Raw genomic sequence first — 16860 nt, 5'->3', positions numbered from 1 at the left:
GGTCCGGGAAGATCCCACATGCCGCGGAGCGGCTGGGCCCGTGAGCCATGGCCGCTGAGCCTGCGCTTCCGGAGCCTGTGCTCCGCAACGGGAGTGGCCACAACAGTGAGAGGCCCGCATACCGCACACACACAAAAAAAAAAAACATAAACTCATTTCCGCTCTCAGTCCTCCCAGTCACATCAGATTCCCATTGTTGACTTGTGTGGTTTTAAAATGTAAGTTGTGTATTTATTTTTTTTCTCCTTTTACCTCTATTTTTTCCTGCAGCTACTTGAGGATTGTATCCTTATTGTGATCACTCAGATTAATATGTTTAACCTAGGTTTTGGTTTTTATGCACTATCCTGAGCTCTTTTATGTTTGTAAAACTGGGTTCTCCAATGAAAGGAAAATGGCACATTGATTTATTTGAATCAGAATAAAATAGTTCATTCCAATGAACCCTTGATTTTCAGAAAGTAAATGGTTAACTGTTTACCAGGACATGCAGGGCTGTTTTATATTACTTCTAAACAACTGATTATTTTTTCATTAAATCCTGCACCCCACATGATTTTACAGCTGTTCACCGTAGTTCTTCCGCCAGCACCATCGTTATCTAGCAATTTTCTAGCTACACATCCCTCCTCACTCACTCATTAGCCCACAGAGAAGAGCTCAGGAGCTAAAACTACACTCTGTTAATGTGGGAGGCACGTTGTGGCCTCACTGGTCAGAATTCTGAACACATCATTGGTGAGTCAGACACCCAAGGAAATGTTTACATTTTAATCTGTTTCATAGACTTTCCTTACAACGAGGAATGTGCTGTTTTCACTAATGAGCGGTTTATTTTTATCACTGTTTCCATTGATGAATAGCTGCCTTTTGGTAGAAAGATGAGAAGTGCTGGAGGGTTTTTTTCCAGGTGCTTTGGATTCGATAAATTGGCTCCAAGTGACAAAATTCTTACAGTTTAATTTGTTCAAGACTTATACTAATGATCTTTGAGCACCATCTAGTGTCTATTAAAACAAGAATAAAAATCCTTAGTATTTAAAATTGGAACCAGTCAAGGGTGTTCTATCAGAACTATAAAACAATGAGAACGTGTTTTGAAAATTAGTTTTAGAATATTTTCCCCTAAAATTCCATGACTGTGTTCCCTATAAAGTTAGCAACATAAGCACCAGAAGTGAATATACTATGATAAAAAAAAAATATATATATATATATATATAATATGTGTGTGTATGTATATATATAGCCTTCACGTTCCTCTGGAGTAATTCTCTTTACTTACTTTTAATATATGTATTTATTTTAAAACTACATATATTTCACAGAATGAACTGTGAAAATGAAAGTATGGTGTTTATTATTTATTAACAAAGGAGAGTAAGAGGTATTGAAAGCTTAGCGGCCACATCTTTTCTTCTGGGGCCACCTCGTCAGCTGCCTGCACTCAGAGACAATTGACATCAGGTTATTTCATCTTCATTCCGCACAGTCATTTGGGGATTTCTAACTACCTCAGAAAGCCTGGAAGGAAAAAGTGAAAACAACTCCTAGGATTAGATGTTAAATGTAGGCAAATGAGGCGCCCAGGGTATAAAATTTAAGGAGGCCCTTACTCTCAGATGCCTGCCCTGCACTTGCATGAGCCTAAAAGGCAGTTTTTCCTTAAGAAAGGCGCTCAGGGCACAAATTTAACTTCTCTTCATTCCTGGCCCTGTTTAAATACTCCACTTTATCATTTTTATCTGAGCTTGGATACCCATGCCCCTGCCTTCTAAGAAGCTATAAAAGTCTAGGTCAGGCACTCTGCATTTGAGGACCGGTTTGGCCCAGCCTCTAGACTGCTGGGGGCGGGGGGGTGGACTAAAGCGCCCCCTGCTGGTTTTGGCTGGCAGTTCATGGCTAGCCCCTGGCCCTGCGGACCTGCGTCCGGGCTCAGAGGGCTCCACATGCTGCCCCTGGCACGGGGCTTCCCTTCCTTGGGGTCACTTTCCCATAATGATATCAAATAACGTGACGTTCTCGCTGTGGTACTTGTGTACACACTTCCTCTGAGACCTCAGTAACCACCACTAGTCAAAGTGGAACTTCCATACGCAGGCTTGCTGAGAAATTCCTCGGCACTCCTGCCATGCTCCCCGCTCCCTCCTGGCACAGCTGGCACTCCCGGCGGATGCGCAGCTGTGGCAGATTGTAACGAGGCAGATCTCAACTGTGTTTCAGATCATCTCTCCTGTATCATCGGAAACAATTTAGAGCTCAGAACTGGCAGCAGATATTTGCTTTTTAGGTTTGTCAGAAGCGTGAGTTGAGCAGGAACCGGCAGGCTGAAGCTCAAACTGTCTTAGGAATCATCGTGCCTCCTGGTCCACCCGCCCCTCTTATTTTTGTTTTTTTAGACGGGAGGCAGATGTGGGTCATCTCCGCCAATAGGGTTCTCGGGTATCATTGAGCGAACGCTAGCCTTTTTTTTTTTTTTCCATATCTTTTTTGTATCTAAATGCCTCACACTCTTGTGGACTTCCTGCCCCATAAAGCAGAGGCTGATTCCTCCCTCGCCATCTCACCGTCCTTGTCTTTGCCATCATAAACTCCTTCCACCTGCAGATTAAAAAAAAATTAATTCAGACCTATTTATACTTGCCTCCTAAACTATAGATGTGTGTCTTGTGCCTTCTGCCTCAGTGGCAAGGAAGACCCGGCCCATTTCAGGCTCCTTCCTACCTATTTTGTACACTGAGGCTGGGAAGGTTTCCACTGCTTTTAGATCAGTGGAACCCAATCTGGAGAGGGTCCTGGAAACAGAGTATCAGTGCCCCCATCACATGGAGCATCAGGGGCTGCAGAGCCCGCCTAGGTGTTCAATCAGAAAAACAGGAGACGTCACTACGCCCACTGGCTCCCTCTGGCCCTGCCCGTCTGTCCATGGGGAGCATCCTGAGGAACTGGCCGCACTTTGGACCCCAGAGCCCTGATTGTAAACACAGAACAGAGCGTGTCTCTCATGGTTTGGTCCCAGCAGCAGAGCCTCAGGGAGATGGGGAGGTTGGACACAGTCAGTGTAATGACAGTAGAGTTAAGGAGCCGTTATTTGTTGCCAGTTATTATCTGCTTTGTTCTTTTTCTTACACTTTAAAAAAAACTATGCACTTTGGGGGCGGGGCACTTGAATTTTTTAGAAACTTGGAAATGATGCCATCTCCCAGGATTCTTCCAGTCTGGCCTTGAGCAGCACAGAACGGTTGGATGGAGGTGGGGCAGGTAAGTCAGGCCATTGCCGTCACCCCCTTAAGAAAAACACGTTCTGATTCCATGCATCAAATGTGATTGACAGAAGGCAAATAAAGATGGAGAGCAAGGATGGGCCTCTGTGTTACATGTTCTCAGCTTTCACCTAAAAGACCACAGCCCTTCACCTGCCCGACACCTCCCACCGTAGTAGCCTGGCACCTGGGCAGGGCACCTTTCCCTGTTTCCCAAAGGGAAGAGACTTCAATGAGAAGAACTCCTAGACTGTGGGCATTTGGAGAGGGGACATGGCTGATGAATTAATTAAATTAAATTAATTAATTATGGAAGTATAATTGACCTACAACACTGTGTTAGTTCCAGGTGCACACCACCATGATTTGATATTTCTATTACAAAATGATCACCATGATAAGTCAGGTACCATCTGTCACTGTACAAAGTTACACCAAAGTCACTGACTGTATTCCCCATGCTGTACGTTTCATCCCTGTGACTCATTTATTTTGTCCCTGGAAGTTTGTACCTCTTAATCTCCCTCGCCTGATTTCACTCATCCCTCCACCCATTTCTTCTCTAGGATCCACCTGCTTGTTTTCTGTATCTATGAATCTGTTTGTTTTACTGATGTTTTTAAAAAATAGGCCATACATGGTATATGGGAGGAGGCCCTTGCCCTTTTTTTTTTTTTTTTTTTTTTTTGGTATGCGGGCCTCCCTCTGTTGTGGCCTCTTCCGTTGCAGAGCGCAGGCTCAGCGGCCATGGCTCACGGGCCCAGCCGCTCCGCGGCATGTGGGATCTTCCCGGACCGGGGCACGAACCCGTGTCCCCTGCATCGGCAGGCGGACTCTCAACCACTGTGCCACCGGGGAAGCCCGGAGGAGGCCCTTTTAACTGACATGAGGGGATGCTCTTTTCTTTCAGCTTGAATATTCCTGAATATCCGATTTCCTTTGACCCTCGGACTTTTCAGGTGCAGAAAGAGAGTAAGATACTTTAGATGCAAACTGGAGAATAACTTGTAAATTGTGCAGAAATTACCTCATTTTACTGTTTGACGTTTTTGTGTTTGGCTTTAGCATCTTCATAAGGTAAGAGTTGGACTAAAACTCATTCAACTGGCTTATTTTTGCCTCTTATCTGGATAATCAAGGCAGCAAAAGCTATGGAGGCGGGGCGTGAGCTGGTGCTCCTGGAGTGGTTCTCACTAGACTTGAGGTTCTGGGCATCAGCACGGCACTCCTCTCCCAACACCTGCAGCCAGACCCCTAACTGATTGTCCTCCAGAACGGAGGCACCTGCAGTTGGTTAGACCTGTACCTTGTGCCAGATCTAAGGAAGATCTGATGGCTTCAAATGGATTGAGGCCTGCTCTCCCACCTATACACTCGTATGGACATGTACCCTATTAAATATGAGGCTTGTCATCTCTGGAATAGTCAAGGGTGATCGGAAGAGCACCACCAAATTCACCATTTTTCTAGCAAGAATTTTTGTCTTCCACCAGCGTGTTTTGATTCTAAAAACATGCTAGAATAGAATGTTCCTGTTCTAAAATATCTTTGATGACAGATACAGAAAACAAACTAGTGGTTACCAGTGGGGTGAGGGGTGGGAGGAGGGGCAAGATTAGGGATTAAGGGGTATAGACTGCTAGGTACAAGATAAATAAGATACAGGGCTGTAATGTACAGCACAGGGAATATAGCCAATATTTTATAATAACATTATATGGAGTATAATCTATAAAAGTATTGAGTCACTATGTTGTACACATGAAACTAATATAATATTGTAAGTCAACTATACTTCAGTTAAAATATCTGATGAGAAATGACAAGAAACCATTATAGCAGTTTGCACCAGACTTCTGCCTTTAAAGGACTGGTTTCTTTCACCTTTGATTTTTACAGTAAAGTGCTTTCTGTACTCATTTTCATTTTAAAAGTGCCTAAAGTGCATCCAGAGAACCGCTTCGGTTTGGGAACACCAGAAAAGAACACCAAAGCAGAGCTCAAGGTGGAGGCGGGCTCCAGGTCCCGGAGCTTTTCCAGCAGGCCCACCAGCCCGAAGCCCCTCCTGCAGTCCCCCAAACCCAGCCTGTCGGTGCGGCCCACCATCCCGCAGAAACCGAGAACCGCCTCGCGGCCTGGTAAGGGTTTTGCTGGTCAGGGAGTGACGCCATGACCGGACCTCCACAGCTGGTTTCCAGGGCAGCTGGTGAAAGTGGAGGGGGCGTGTGTGCGGGAGGGGCCGTGAGAAACCTGCCAGAGTGACAAAGGCTGAAGGGTGCCTTCATTCAGCACTGAGGTCACCCGCTCAGGGACTGTCTTTGCGCTCAGGGCTACGGCTCGGAGGCGGATGGATAAAGCGGCCTCGTGGGGTGCTGACCCCTTGACAGGGCTCGGTGTAGCTTTCTGAAAGCTGTGTCCTGGTGCTCCGACCCTTCAGAAGGCCACAGTTTAAGGATGAGGGCCACAAATAGGGAACGCATAAGTTGCTGTGTTTTTAATCCCATATCCTGTGAAATATTTAGGGTTTAGAACAGGGCTTGGCAAACTATGGGCCTGTTTTTGTAAATAACATGTCATGGGCACACAGCCCCACTGTCTGTGTATACCACAGCCCGGCCCCCCACACACCAAACTGAGAATTATTTTGCTGGTGCTAGAGCAGAGAAAGGAGTGCAGTGCAGTTAATCCTTTCAATTAGACTGAAACAGGACAGCCTTTAGAATTAAGAGATGAGAGTTCTAATCCTACCTATTTTGCCATATTTTTTTTTTTTTTTTTTTTTGCGGTATGGGGGCCTCTCACTGCTGTGGCCTCTCCCGTTGCGGAGCACAGGCTCTGGACGTGCAGCCCCAGCGGCCATGGCTCACGGGCCCAGCCGCTCTGCGGCATGTGGGATCTTCCCGGACTGGGGCACAAACCCGTGTCCCCTGCATCGGCAGGCGGACTCTCAGCTACTGCGGCACCAGGGAAGCCCTATTTTGCCATCTTTTTAGCTTAGCAGGTCATTCAATCTCTCCAGTTGTACAGTGCTCACCACAGCCCTTTCTGGTTCTCAAAGTCCATGATTCTAAGTTATTCTTACTGATCTCAGTATGTGTATGTAGGTACATGCACCTCCACTCCTGAAAGCGCAAATATATGTTATATACATATGGTGACCACTTGACTGGATTCGACAACTGGTAAAAGCAATGGGTTATAACGATCACGTATTTTAAGAAAATCAAATAGCCTTTGTGTTTGAGGCAGAGGGAGTATTTAGTTCACTTACAGTCTGATTTTCAAATACCAGCTCACTGAAATTCTGAAATTGAAATTCTGTCTGCAAGATAGATTCACATCTGCAGATTTTAACTCTTCGTAAGTTTTCATTATTTTTCTCTCTCTTGTTTGTTACTTCACTGAGCTATGAAGCTAGTTTTTGGCCAGAAAAATTCTCTGCTGCTTTTTAAAAGATTATTAGTCATTTGTTTTTAAAGATTAACCCAGCTTATGCTTTAGGAATCCAGTTTGTGGGACAGGTTGATTCATGTCTTTGTGTCTCCATAGAGGACATCCCAGACTCTCCGTCCAGCCCGGATTCCCCTAAAGTCGCTCTTCTTCCGCCTGTCCTGAAAAAGGTTCCTTCGGACAAGGAGAGAGATAGCCAGGGCAGCCCACAGCCCAGTCCCAGGACGTTTTCCCGGGAAGGTAAGACATTTTTTCTCTGAGTGAGCTCTCCCCAGGGAGAGTCATTTCAAGGGGAGGGAATTAATCTTGGACTCAACTTATATCCTAGAGTTTTTCGGTCAGCACAGCGTCCCTTGGATTAAAATTTGGAACCAGTGCAGTTCTTTGTTCAGAAACTTGATTCAACATTGTTGGTGACACTGGGTCTTAAAGAAGGACCATAAACAGGTTATAAAAGCGTAACGGAGACACTCATCCCAGAGATCTTTGTAATAATAATCTCTAGATGCTCCTGAACTGACTCCCAGGGTATTAGAAGTGTACACACATTGTTTTGTGACTTGTTTGCTGCTGCCTGCAGGTTTCTAGGTCCCATCATTGCTCAGAAGAGCTCCCCCTGGTTGTCTGTCAGTCACCGTTGCTATGGTTCAGGAGCGGATCACACAGGCCTGGGAGACCCTGTGGCTTGTTAGCTCGCTCAGTCGTGAGGTCAGATGATCCTCATTCTTAGAAGTGTGTCATCTGCATGGATGCTCTCAGGGCATCATGGCACCAGTGTGTTCCTTCTAATTTGCTGAGGTGGGAGCAGAACAAGGTAGTCCCGGGACTTGAATCTCATCTCCCAGAATCAGATCAAATGTCGGTTTTCAGTGGAGGCGAGGTGTGTTCGGGGTGTCTTCCGCACCCCACCAGGTCTTTCCCCCACTCCTCCCATTCTGTTCAATGCACAGTTGCCTTTGGGGTCCTGTCCTTCATAAAGTGTAATGTAACTGCCATCTCTAGGCCCCACCTATAAAGAAATTCTAGAGCCATCGTCACCCATGTCCAGATAGCTCTCAGTGTGGTTTGGAGTTGCTTGGTTTTATTTTATTGTTTGATGCTTTAGAATTCTTTGATCGCTCTGACATCTTCCTCCCTTGGGCCATTTTCTTTTATTCATGATGGTCTTGGGTTGAAGTTAATAGAAAGTGTTTGTGAGTACTGTCTTTGTTAATTGGGAGTCGAATAAAAAATAACACAGCCTGCTTTCTCATCTCCATTCTGCAGATTTACTTGGTGGGTACAAGCTTCACTCACCTATTGGCTATAAATTTTAAAAGGTGGGGTTTTCGACCAAAGCTGACAAACCACTTCTGTCAGAGAAAGTAAAGCCATGAACAATGGCTGACGCCTATAGTCATTTCACACGGGGTAATCAATAAATACAGGGCTTGGTATTACAGCCCCGGCCTTTGGAAGTCTTGGTGTAGGAAGAGGAAACTTTGGTGGTGCCAGGTCAGAGAGACTGGAGCCAGCGAGTGTCCCTGATAGGCCCGCTCACACCACACAGCCGCACCCCTCATTTGCCCTTCTTTCTGCACATGCTGACTTTGCATCTTTACTTATAAGGAAGCTTTGAAAATGCCTGAGAGAATTTTGTTGGAGAGAAATGGGGAGGCATGGAGGGGTGGTAGGGCTAAGTAGGAATGCCCATCTCATCAAAAAGCCATTGGAAATATGGAAGGATTAAAAAGAAAGGGGGAGAAGGTTGAACAAGAAATAATTGCTTGCCTCATGAGTAATAGCACGTACCATGGAGCCTCTAGTTAACGAAGTGGGTGCAATACTGGATGCTGCTCATGTGCCCATTGCTGCTTTGAAAAATTCAGGTGTTCTTTCCCCAGGAACTTAGGAATGAGTGAGTTGCTTCTCAAACATTTCATAGCTTCAGGGATAGATGTTTGATTCCCTTCCTCACTCCCCACAGCAGCAAATACATTGGATGGTTTGCGACCCCATCTTTCCAGCTAAAGACTGTAGAGCTGGGGAAACCATTGCTTTCCCCTCTGGCATCCAGGACAAGTTAGTCACCGAGATCATTCTGATGGTGTCGCTTGATACTGAAATTGGACTGAAAATCTGTGTGAGGTCTGAGCACGGTTTGTAAATGTCTGAGGTGGTAATATTTTGACTTCAGTTTATTTTTCAGCTTGTCCACTAAGCTGGCCCAGGAAGGAGAGCCGCTTGTGAGCCCTCTCTTTTTCTTTAGAAAAATGTTCCTGCTGTGCTCATTCCTATTTTCTTGTACATTATTCATGCTGGTTACTTCATTTCCTTGTTCTGTGCCTTCCTTTGGACTAGCGTGCCCAACTCATTTCTGAAACAGGTAAATGGCTGTGATTCTTCTGGATTATTCCATAGTGAATGTGACTTTTGTTAATCCATCTTGGAATCGAAATGGTAATGTGGGGGCCTTTTTATTAGTATCTTTTGGGGGCAGACTCAGCGCTCACCTCATTTTGCACGACATTTCCATAATGTTGGCTGTTGAATTCTGTAGATAACGGTATATCTGTTCAGGACCAACACTGGAGGTTCCTTGAATCTTAAGTGGGGTGGGTAAGCTGATATTTAAGTTTTATATATTAATATTTTTTAATATTAATGTCAACATGATGTTATTTGCTACTACAAAGGGTAAAATGAATCCCTTTTCCTCAGTAGTGCAAAGAGGAGATTATTACAAAAGGCATTCAGATCATGACAGTGGCAAGCCTTCCAGTAGAGGGAAAAGACCTTCAAAACTGTACTCCACCATTGCAGAAGAGGAAGTGAATGCAATTGGGCACAGGAAGTCACAGCCAACAAATGGTTAGAGTCTTCAATTATCATCCCTCACTGTCCCAAAGCTTATGAACTGGCACTAACAAACTTTAATTGAGTAACTTCTGTCCTGGGACTGGGTCAGGGATTATTCATAAACTGGGTTTTTTTCTAAATGGCAACAGGATGGTCCTTCCATTGGGGGCAAAAAGTATTGACTTAAAAAATCTAAATTTAGAAATTCTTATGAGGAGGATCAAGTTACTTTGGAGTATGGTGACTTGCCCTTTCAAATTTCTGTGATCATGGAGGTTTATTTTTATATTCAGGGTCATGTATCCTATTCTCTCCCTTTCTCTCTTCACTCTTCTTTTAGATTTCAACTGGGATGGGGTCAGAAATTCTTAGAGTAGCACAGTTTATCCTTTAGAGAATGTTGGTCTAACACCTTACCTTACACTCTTTTAGGGAAGGATGCACGTGATCTTTTAGCGGACATTTTATGACCCTTTAGTAAGAAAGGAAAAGTACCAATTAACTTTTCAACCTCTAGGAACAATTTATGCTATTTTACAGCAGTTACTCAATGACTTCTGTCTGCCATTTGACACTGTAGTAAATTCTGTAAAGTTATTTTCAGGTGAGGAGAGTCCCAGGAGAGAAAAAGGAGACAGGTTTTTTTTTTGTTGTTTTTTTTTTGTTTTTGTTTGTTTTTTGGCGGTATGCGGGCCTCTCACTGTTGTGGCCCCTCCCGTGGCGGAGCACAGGCTCCGGACGCGCAGGCTCAGCGGCCATGGCTCACGGGCCCAGCCGCTCCGCGGCATGTGGGATCCTCCCGGACCGGGGCACGAACCCGCGTCCCCTGCATCGGCAGCGGACTCTCAACCACTGCGCCACCAGGGAAGCCCCAGGAGACAGATTTTAAATCAGCTTTCGTCTCCAATGGGAAATTTTAGAACAAGCACTGCTGATTCAGAGAGGAAATGGCTTTTCTATGACTATTCATCATCTCCCTGGTTAATAACTTTTTATAAATATGACTTGAAAAGTCTTTTAAAGGAAATTTTAGTATCATAAAAGAAAAAGAATATAAAGTATTCTGGTATGTGAAATTTCCTTAAGGGACTTTTTCCCTTAGAAGAAGGCTTTTTTTTCTTTCTGTAAAACTTTATCAGAGGTTAACATATGAGTGTCTTGGCTCCAGGGATTAAAGTGCCCACAGCCCCGCAGTCTAGCCATAACCCCACATCCCTCAAGAGGGCAGGGCACTGGAAGTGACCTTATAATAGGGATAATTACCCTTTATTTTAAAAGGCTAAACCATTCTCAAACTTTAGCACTTGATTATCGATGATAAACCTCTCCCACCTTAGAGCTTAGTAGCCCAGTGAGTTATGATTTCTCAAGTAGGAACTATTGTCTTTGAGGACTTTCCTCGACAGATTTAAACACAAAAACAACAAAGAAAACATCTACCAGCCCCCCACGAGCAACAGCATTTGGAATCAGCCTTCTCGGCCTGTACTGTTGGGTGAGCCATGTACTCTGACTTGCCTGGTGGCCCGGCACACACTAGCCACAAGACGGGGGGTGTTAAGGACATGCCCACCACATAAAGCGAAGTCCGTAGTCTGTAGATCCGCATGGAACATTCTGTTTGGGCCGAGTAGCAATTGCCCTAGAGGAAACCAACCAACTTGGTCCTTCACTTTTAAAGTACTTCCTTTGTGGTAGGTGTGTTCACAGACACACGATTACAGTAACTCTTTTCCCTGCAAGAGATTGTCTAAGAAAATCTGTTGTCTTCAAGTCACAGAAAAATTACATAAATGAACACCTAAGACACTTATTTTCTGAAGAGAGAGAATTCTTAGAGTATATTAAATCAGAAGCTCTCTCTCTAAATAGTGCCTCTTTTGATAAGAACACCCAAGGTTACATAGATGTTTCTAGATTTTGGAAATTTACATTTGAACGATTGCATCAGTTGACTCATATCACTTGTTAGTAACAAAGCACCCTTGATACAAAGTAATGTTCCTTCTTCAAGAGGCCACTAGAGCACTTTATACAACACACAGAGGAGGAGCCCGCCTGCCAGTACCGCTTGGGTTAGCCAGTGAGGCTTTGAGTTAGAGTAAAAATCAGATGAAGCCAGAGATAAGCCAAATCCTAGAAAGGCAAGAAATTCTGTGTCTCTCTGATTTTTCCATGACCTCTTTGGCTAAAAATTCTCATTGTGATGGGCTGCATCAAATTTTGATGGAATTAAATAGGACCATCTTGATTTGCTTTGCTGCCTTGATTTCTTGAACTATGGACAGGAAACCAAAAATGTAATTTTTACAGGAGCTTCAATTAAAGTAATTTTATGTATAATATTTTAATCCTGTTTTGTTAGTGCCGATTCCCAGCACTTGTCTTTACCCCTGAGAACTGCGTAGCAGTCTTTCTGAATAGTTTCCTGTTTAACAAATAGCATTCAGCAGAGCAATTCTATTAAACCACGGTGTGTACTTTTCTTTAAGTGTCTTAAGAACAGCTTTGTTTATGCTAAAATAGCTTTCTTATTTTCCTAAATCATGTATCCGTGAAACAGAGGCTATTGTTCTCAAAGCATGCTACCTATTTTTATCATGATTATTATGTTTTAATTGTGTGGCTATTTTAATATTGATGTGACAGCTAAAATGCTTACTTTCTTTTCCTGGAAGTACTTGTAACTGCATCAAGTGATATGAATTTCATGTCATTTCCTCTCTATGTTTAATCATAAGCTGTGATGTTTTCATTAGAGTATGTCCTATTTTCTTGAAGAAAATAGTTGGTTTTGGCTTTGTATGCATTGTAATGTATCCTATTTGTACAGGCCATCTTATTGTGAGATTCCTTTTATATATATCACTTGCTTCTTCCATAATTCAACCTGTAGCCAACAAATACTTGGCTGTGGCTTGTTGTCTGTAAGCCAGTGCTCTGTTCCCCATTTTTCACCAGATCTGGGTTCTACTACCCCTACGTGAATTCGTCAAAAGAAATTTAATGGTTGGTTGGCACTTTGGGCCCTTGCCAGAAAGTATTAAAAAAACCAGGGCCAACTATGAGTATTATTTTAAGGTCATCATAATGTTTTCTCCTGGGAAATATGGAGGTCAGTGGAGCTTAAAATAAAAGCTCAAATTTTTATATGAATCTCTAATTCTGAATTTATATGCACATTTCAGAAGCTTTAAAATTAGCATATGTATGTATTTGCACATATATATATATATACGCAAAATCAGATCATCTTCAAGAATGACAGATTTCACATTTGAGCCTCTCTGGGCCAGTTATTGCCACTGTGTAGACAGGATATGAATATACATGCAGTGTCTGTGTTGAATAAATTGCCTGTTTACTTACTCAAGTATCTTTTATAATTTTAATGGTACCTGGAATGGTAATTAATATGTGTATAGACACATATATAGAGCTACTCTAGCACTTTAATGCTTGATTTTATACAGTGTAAAAAAATTAGATTGTTTTACTACACTTCTTTAATCTAAGAATTCACACATTAAAGCAGGCTGCCTAAGATTCCTCTGAATTAGTAAAAAGAGTCTAAATTCAGAAATATTGAACCTACTTCAATATAATTGTAATTAACATCCCTAAAGGCTGGAAAACAAACTTGACAAAGAACATTCCCCCTACAGAGTTGTTTGTTTGCACTAGTGATGGGGACTAATACTGAGTGCTTTGGCTTCCAAACTCAGAGTTAGTTGTGCAACTAGTTCCTTGATCTCACCATGCCTCAGTTTTCCTATCCAAGAAAGGTGCCTACCTATGATACAAAGAAAATGTCAGCCTGGTACTAGACTCATGGTCACATTCACAATTGGTAGAGTTAAATCAATGACAGTGAATATTTTTAGAATAAATTTTTAGGTAATGGCACCACCCTAGTGAACTGCTTTGACAGTCCCCCAGAAAGAGCATGTTATTATTCCTCTCAGTGACTGTGTCGGACAAATTAAAATTTTTGCTTTCATGACTGGTACCAACTCAGAAACCAGCCTGTTAACTTGCCCCCCGCCCACCCCGCATCCCTGGAGGACTCAAAAACTAGTGTCACTTGGATGGAGGCTAAAGGACAGTCTTACTTTTTGCAGAGAAGATTCCTGTGTTGGATTTCTCTCAGTTTCGCTTAGCCCTGGTCCAGGGTTCTCAGTTTTTATCTGTGACAGAAACATATTTGATTGCATGAATTTCTCCATTTTTAGAGAGTAATCTGATGTCGTATCATGTAACATCGATTAGACCTGGGATTTCGAGGAAGCCTAAAATATTGGGAAGGATGAAAAGTTTTAATCTAAAAAAGCTAATATGTTTGCTCTGAAGACAAATGAGCAATGTATCACCATACTTATTTCTTCCTTAGAGCTTGTAGTGTTGGAAATTTTTGAGTAATACTTATTTTAGTTTTAAAATGAATGAATAAAATTTCCTAGCAGTTTCACTAGTAATGCTCTACTTTGAGGTTAGATTATTTATTGCGCAGTATTTCAAGATGAAAATATTATAAATTTTCTCTATTAACTCCTGTTCATAATACACACACAAGTTGAAAACTTCAATACTTTGAATATTATTGAATACTATCAAATTGGCTTTGTGATAAAGGGCAAACTATTTATAGAAAATTATTTACTTTTCCGAAACCTGGCTTGTTAACAACTTTCAAAGGACCAAACACATTTAATTTCTTTACCCAATTCAAGCTAAAAAATAAAAATCAAAATATAACATTTATTCATTGCTTTTCCCCTCCATCTGAGAATTTGCTCAAAGCTGTTGGGTAAAAAGAAGTCAAAAAATTTAAAAAAATTACTTACTTGTATGGTGAGATTTGAAAGTTTATCCTTTTCAGAATTGAGTAATTTCAATTTAATGTAATTAACTAAACTTAAATTGTTATTGTCTAAAGGTCACAATCTGGCCCTGACAGCAGGAGTGGCAGGAGAAGTACTTTATTAGGTTTGCATTTTGACTATTAGGTTTCATGAGCTTTCACTTCCTGAAACACCATTCTTTAGCAGAGTAAATGTTTAAGTAGCCAAGATGAGTTTTTTAGCATAATGCTAACATCAAAATGATTAGAAGCATCAAATGAATCCTCTTGCTTTTCCAGGACTATGTTCCTGGTTGGATCATTTAAACTTCTGAGTAGTGAGGTAGCTGTACTCTTTCAAGCCACACAAAGTGCATGGGTTTGGTATTTTTAGCTTAGGTGGTGTCTCTACAATAGACTTGGTGAGTAAGATTTAATAACCCTTAACAGTCACGCTGGAGTGTGGCATCTGAACCTTTCCCAAGGTATAGTAGCAGTGAAGCTATGACCTAGTTGGAAAGAACATGGGCTTTGGAGAAAGATTTGGTTTAGATCCCGATTCCAGGTTTTATGGAACCTACCCCGTAGCTGTGAAGAGTAGCAATGATAAAACAGAGCGCCTGGCAGGACACATCACAAAGGCTTAGTCCGGTGATTATTCTCTCATCATTGCTTTGTAGAGACACAGCAGATCCTTCATATTTATATGTGATCAGAACAGGCAACAAAAATGGCAGTTCTTTTACCTGGAGGTTGGTTCCTAGAGGATTGAATATAGGCAGTATTAAATCATTTCTACAAGACTTTATTCATTTCCTAGTGAGTGAAACTGAGGTTTTCTAAGACATAGAAAACCCTGACAAGGATTACTGGGGCCTCTGCTTATATCCCGTCCCTGAAGCAGGGATGGCCAACCCTAAATGGTCCACCTCAGGGCTCTGTTTCCTGTGCTCTGTGCTGCATGAGGAGGCAGCTGTGACTGAGGAGGTCACCTGGGGCAGAGTGGCTTCAGTGCTCCTCCTTCCTGGCCTCTCCCTTCACTCCCACACACACCCTCACCTCCTGGGGTCCTTGCCCTCAGGTGGTCAACCACATCTGTGAGAGGCTCACCCTCTCATAGACTGGGGTCTTTCTGTTTTCTGTTTTGTTGGTTTGTTTTTAATTTCTGTCTAGAGTCTCGAAATGTACTTGGCAAGTTGTTTTTGAGAAAGTTCATCCCGAACCCTGCCACTCTTCAGGGCCCCTGCATCTCACCCCATTACTGCTCAGGCCAGTGGCATCTTCTTGTTCATCAACTATAATGACTTCCTTTCCTTTCTGTTTCAGTGTCCAGGAGAAGCTGGGGCCAGCAGGCCCAGGAGTGTCAGGAGCAAAAGCAGTGGTCCTCCAGTAAAGATGGCCAGCAAGGCAGCAAATCCAGTGACTCTGGGGAAGAAGCAGAAAAAGAGTTTATTTTTGTGTAATGGTCACCCATGTAGAAGTCTTACCATGCGGGGTGCGTTTGCTGGCCATCAGGGCAACACCTCTTCCTACTTCCTAAGCATCTTCTCTTGGTGCTTCTTCCTTTGTCCTTCCACCCCCCGCCCCACCAAAACTGAAACAGATCCATCTCTCAGTAATCAAAGCACATGTCTGATCTTCTCCCAACCCTTAGCATTTGATTTCTATGCATTCCTTCATATGCCTTCAGTGAATGCCAGCAATTATCCCATGGGCCCTACTTGAATTTCTCTGAGGCAGCTACAGTTTGCCCTGTAAGATGAGTTTTGGGAGGTAAACAAAGTAACTGGACACACACTCACAAGTAACACCATCCAGCTGACCCTGGGGTACTGCTGCACGTACCTGTGTCAAATCTGCACTTGACTTGATAGAGCAATTTATTCTTGATGTATGCAATTACACACTGTAATTATATTAACAGAGCACACTAATAATTTGTATAAATTATATATATTAGATCTTGGGTATGGTTTTTGCATTCTCCCATGGGGAACTTCTTCCTTCCCGATGTGGAATTGTACATTTAAACTTGGTCTGGTGACCTTTGTGATACCATCAACAAGCAAGTTAAGAACCGAGTGAAAGGCCCGTGGCTGATTCTACCATGTGCCCAGATTAATGTATATCGTTGACTGGAATGAGGTTTTATGAATATTCGTGTTTTTTGAAGGCCTTTAATTTCTGTCTGCATATTAGCTTTTAACGTGTGATTAAGAGAGAATACTTTGACACCTGTAAAAAAATCAAACCTACTTTTTAAGACATTTCACAAATATTCACTTACATTACATGCTGAAGGTATTTTATTCATATGTATATTTATACCAATAAAATGATTTTACAAGTGGAATTGTGACTTTCTCCAGTGACTTTTTTAGTGAGGATTGGCTTGTGGCGATGAACTGTTTTCCAAAAATCCACAATAACCACAGTTCCCAGATAATCAAAAACCTATTACATTCCAAA

The 16860-nt window shown here is 42.6% G+C and overlaps 1 protein-coding gene across 1 annotated transcript in view; it reads left to right on the top strand.

The window, feature by feature from the left end:
- CARMIL1 (capping protein regulator and myosin 1 linker 1) overlaps positions 1 to 16658 on the top strand; it is a 333351-nt gene extending 316693 nt beyond the window's left edge. The window contains exons 33-38 of the mRNA XM_028479533.2: positions 2400 to 2412; positions 3180 to 3261; positions 5198 to 5401; positions 6813 to 6953; positions 9414 to 9563; positions 15718 to 16658. Of these exons, the coding sequence (XP_028335334.1) occupies positions 2400 to 2412; positions 3180 to 3261; positions 5198 to 5401; positions 6813 to 6953; positions 9414 to 9563; positions 15718 to 15854 (727 nt within the window). The 3' untranslated portion in view covers positions 15855 to 16658. The remainder of the gene's footprint in view (positions 1 to 2399; positions 2413 to 3179; positions 3262 to 5197; positions 5402 to 6812; positions 6954 to 9413; positions 9564 to 15717) is intronic.
- Positions 16659 to 16860: the final 202 nt, after the last annotated feature.

This window comes from Physeter macrocephalus, chromosome 18, assembly GCF_002837175.3.
Source record: "Physeter macrocephalus isolate SW-GA chromosome 18, ASM283717v5, whole genome shotgun sequence".
In the NCBI taxonomy this organism is placed as follows: domain Eukaryota; kingdom Metazoa; phylum Chordata; class Mammalia; order Artiodactyla; family Physeteridae; genus Physeter; species Physeter macrocephalus.
This window is presented reverse-complemented; position numbering and strand designations above follow the sequence as displayed.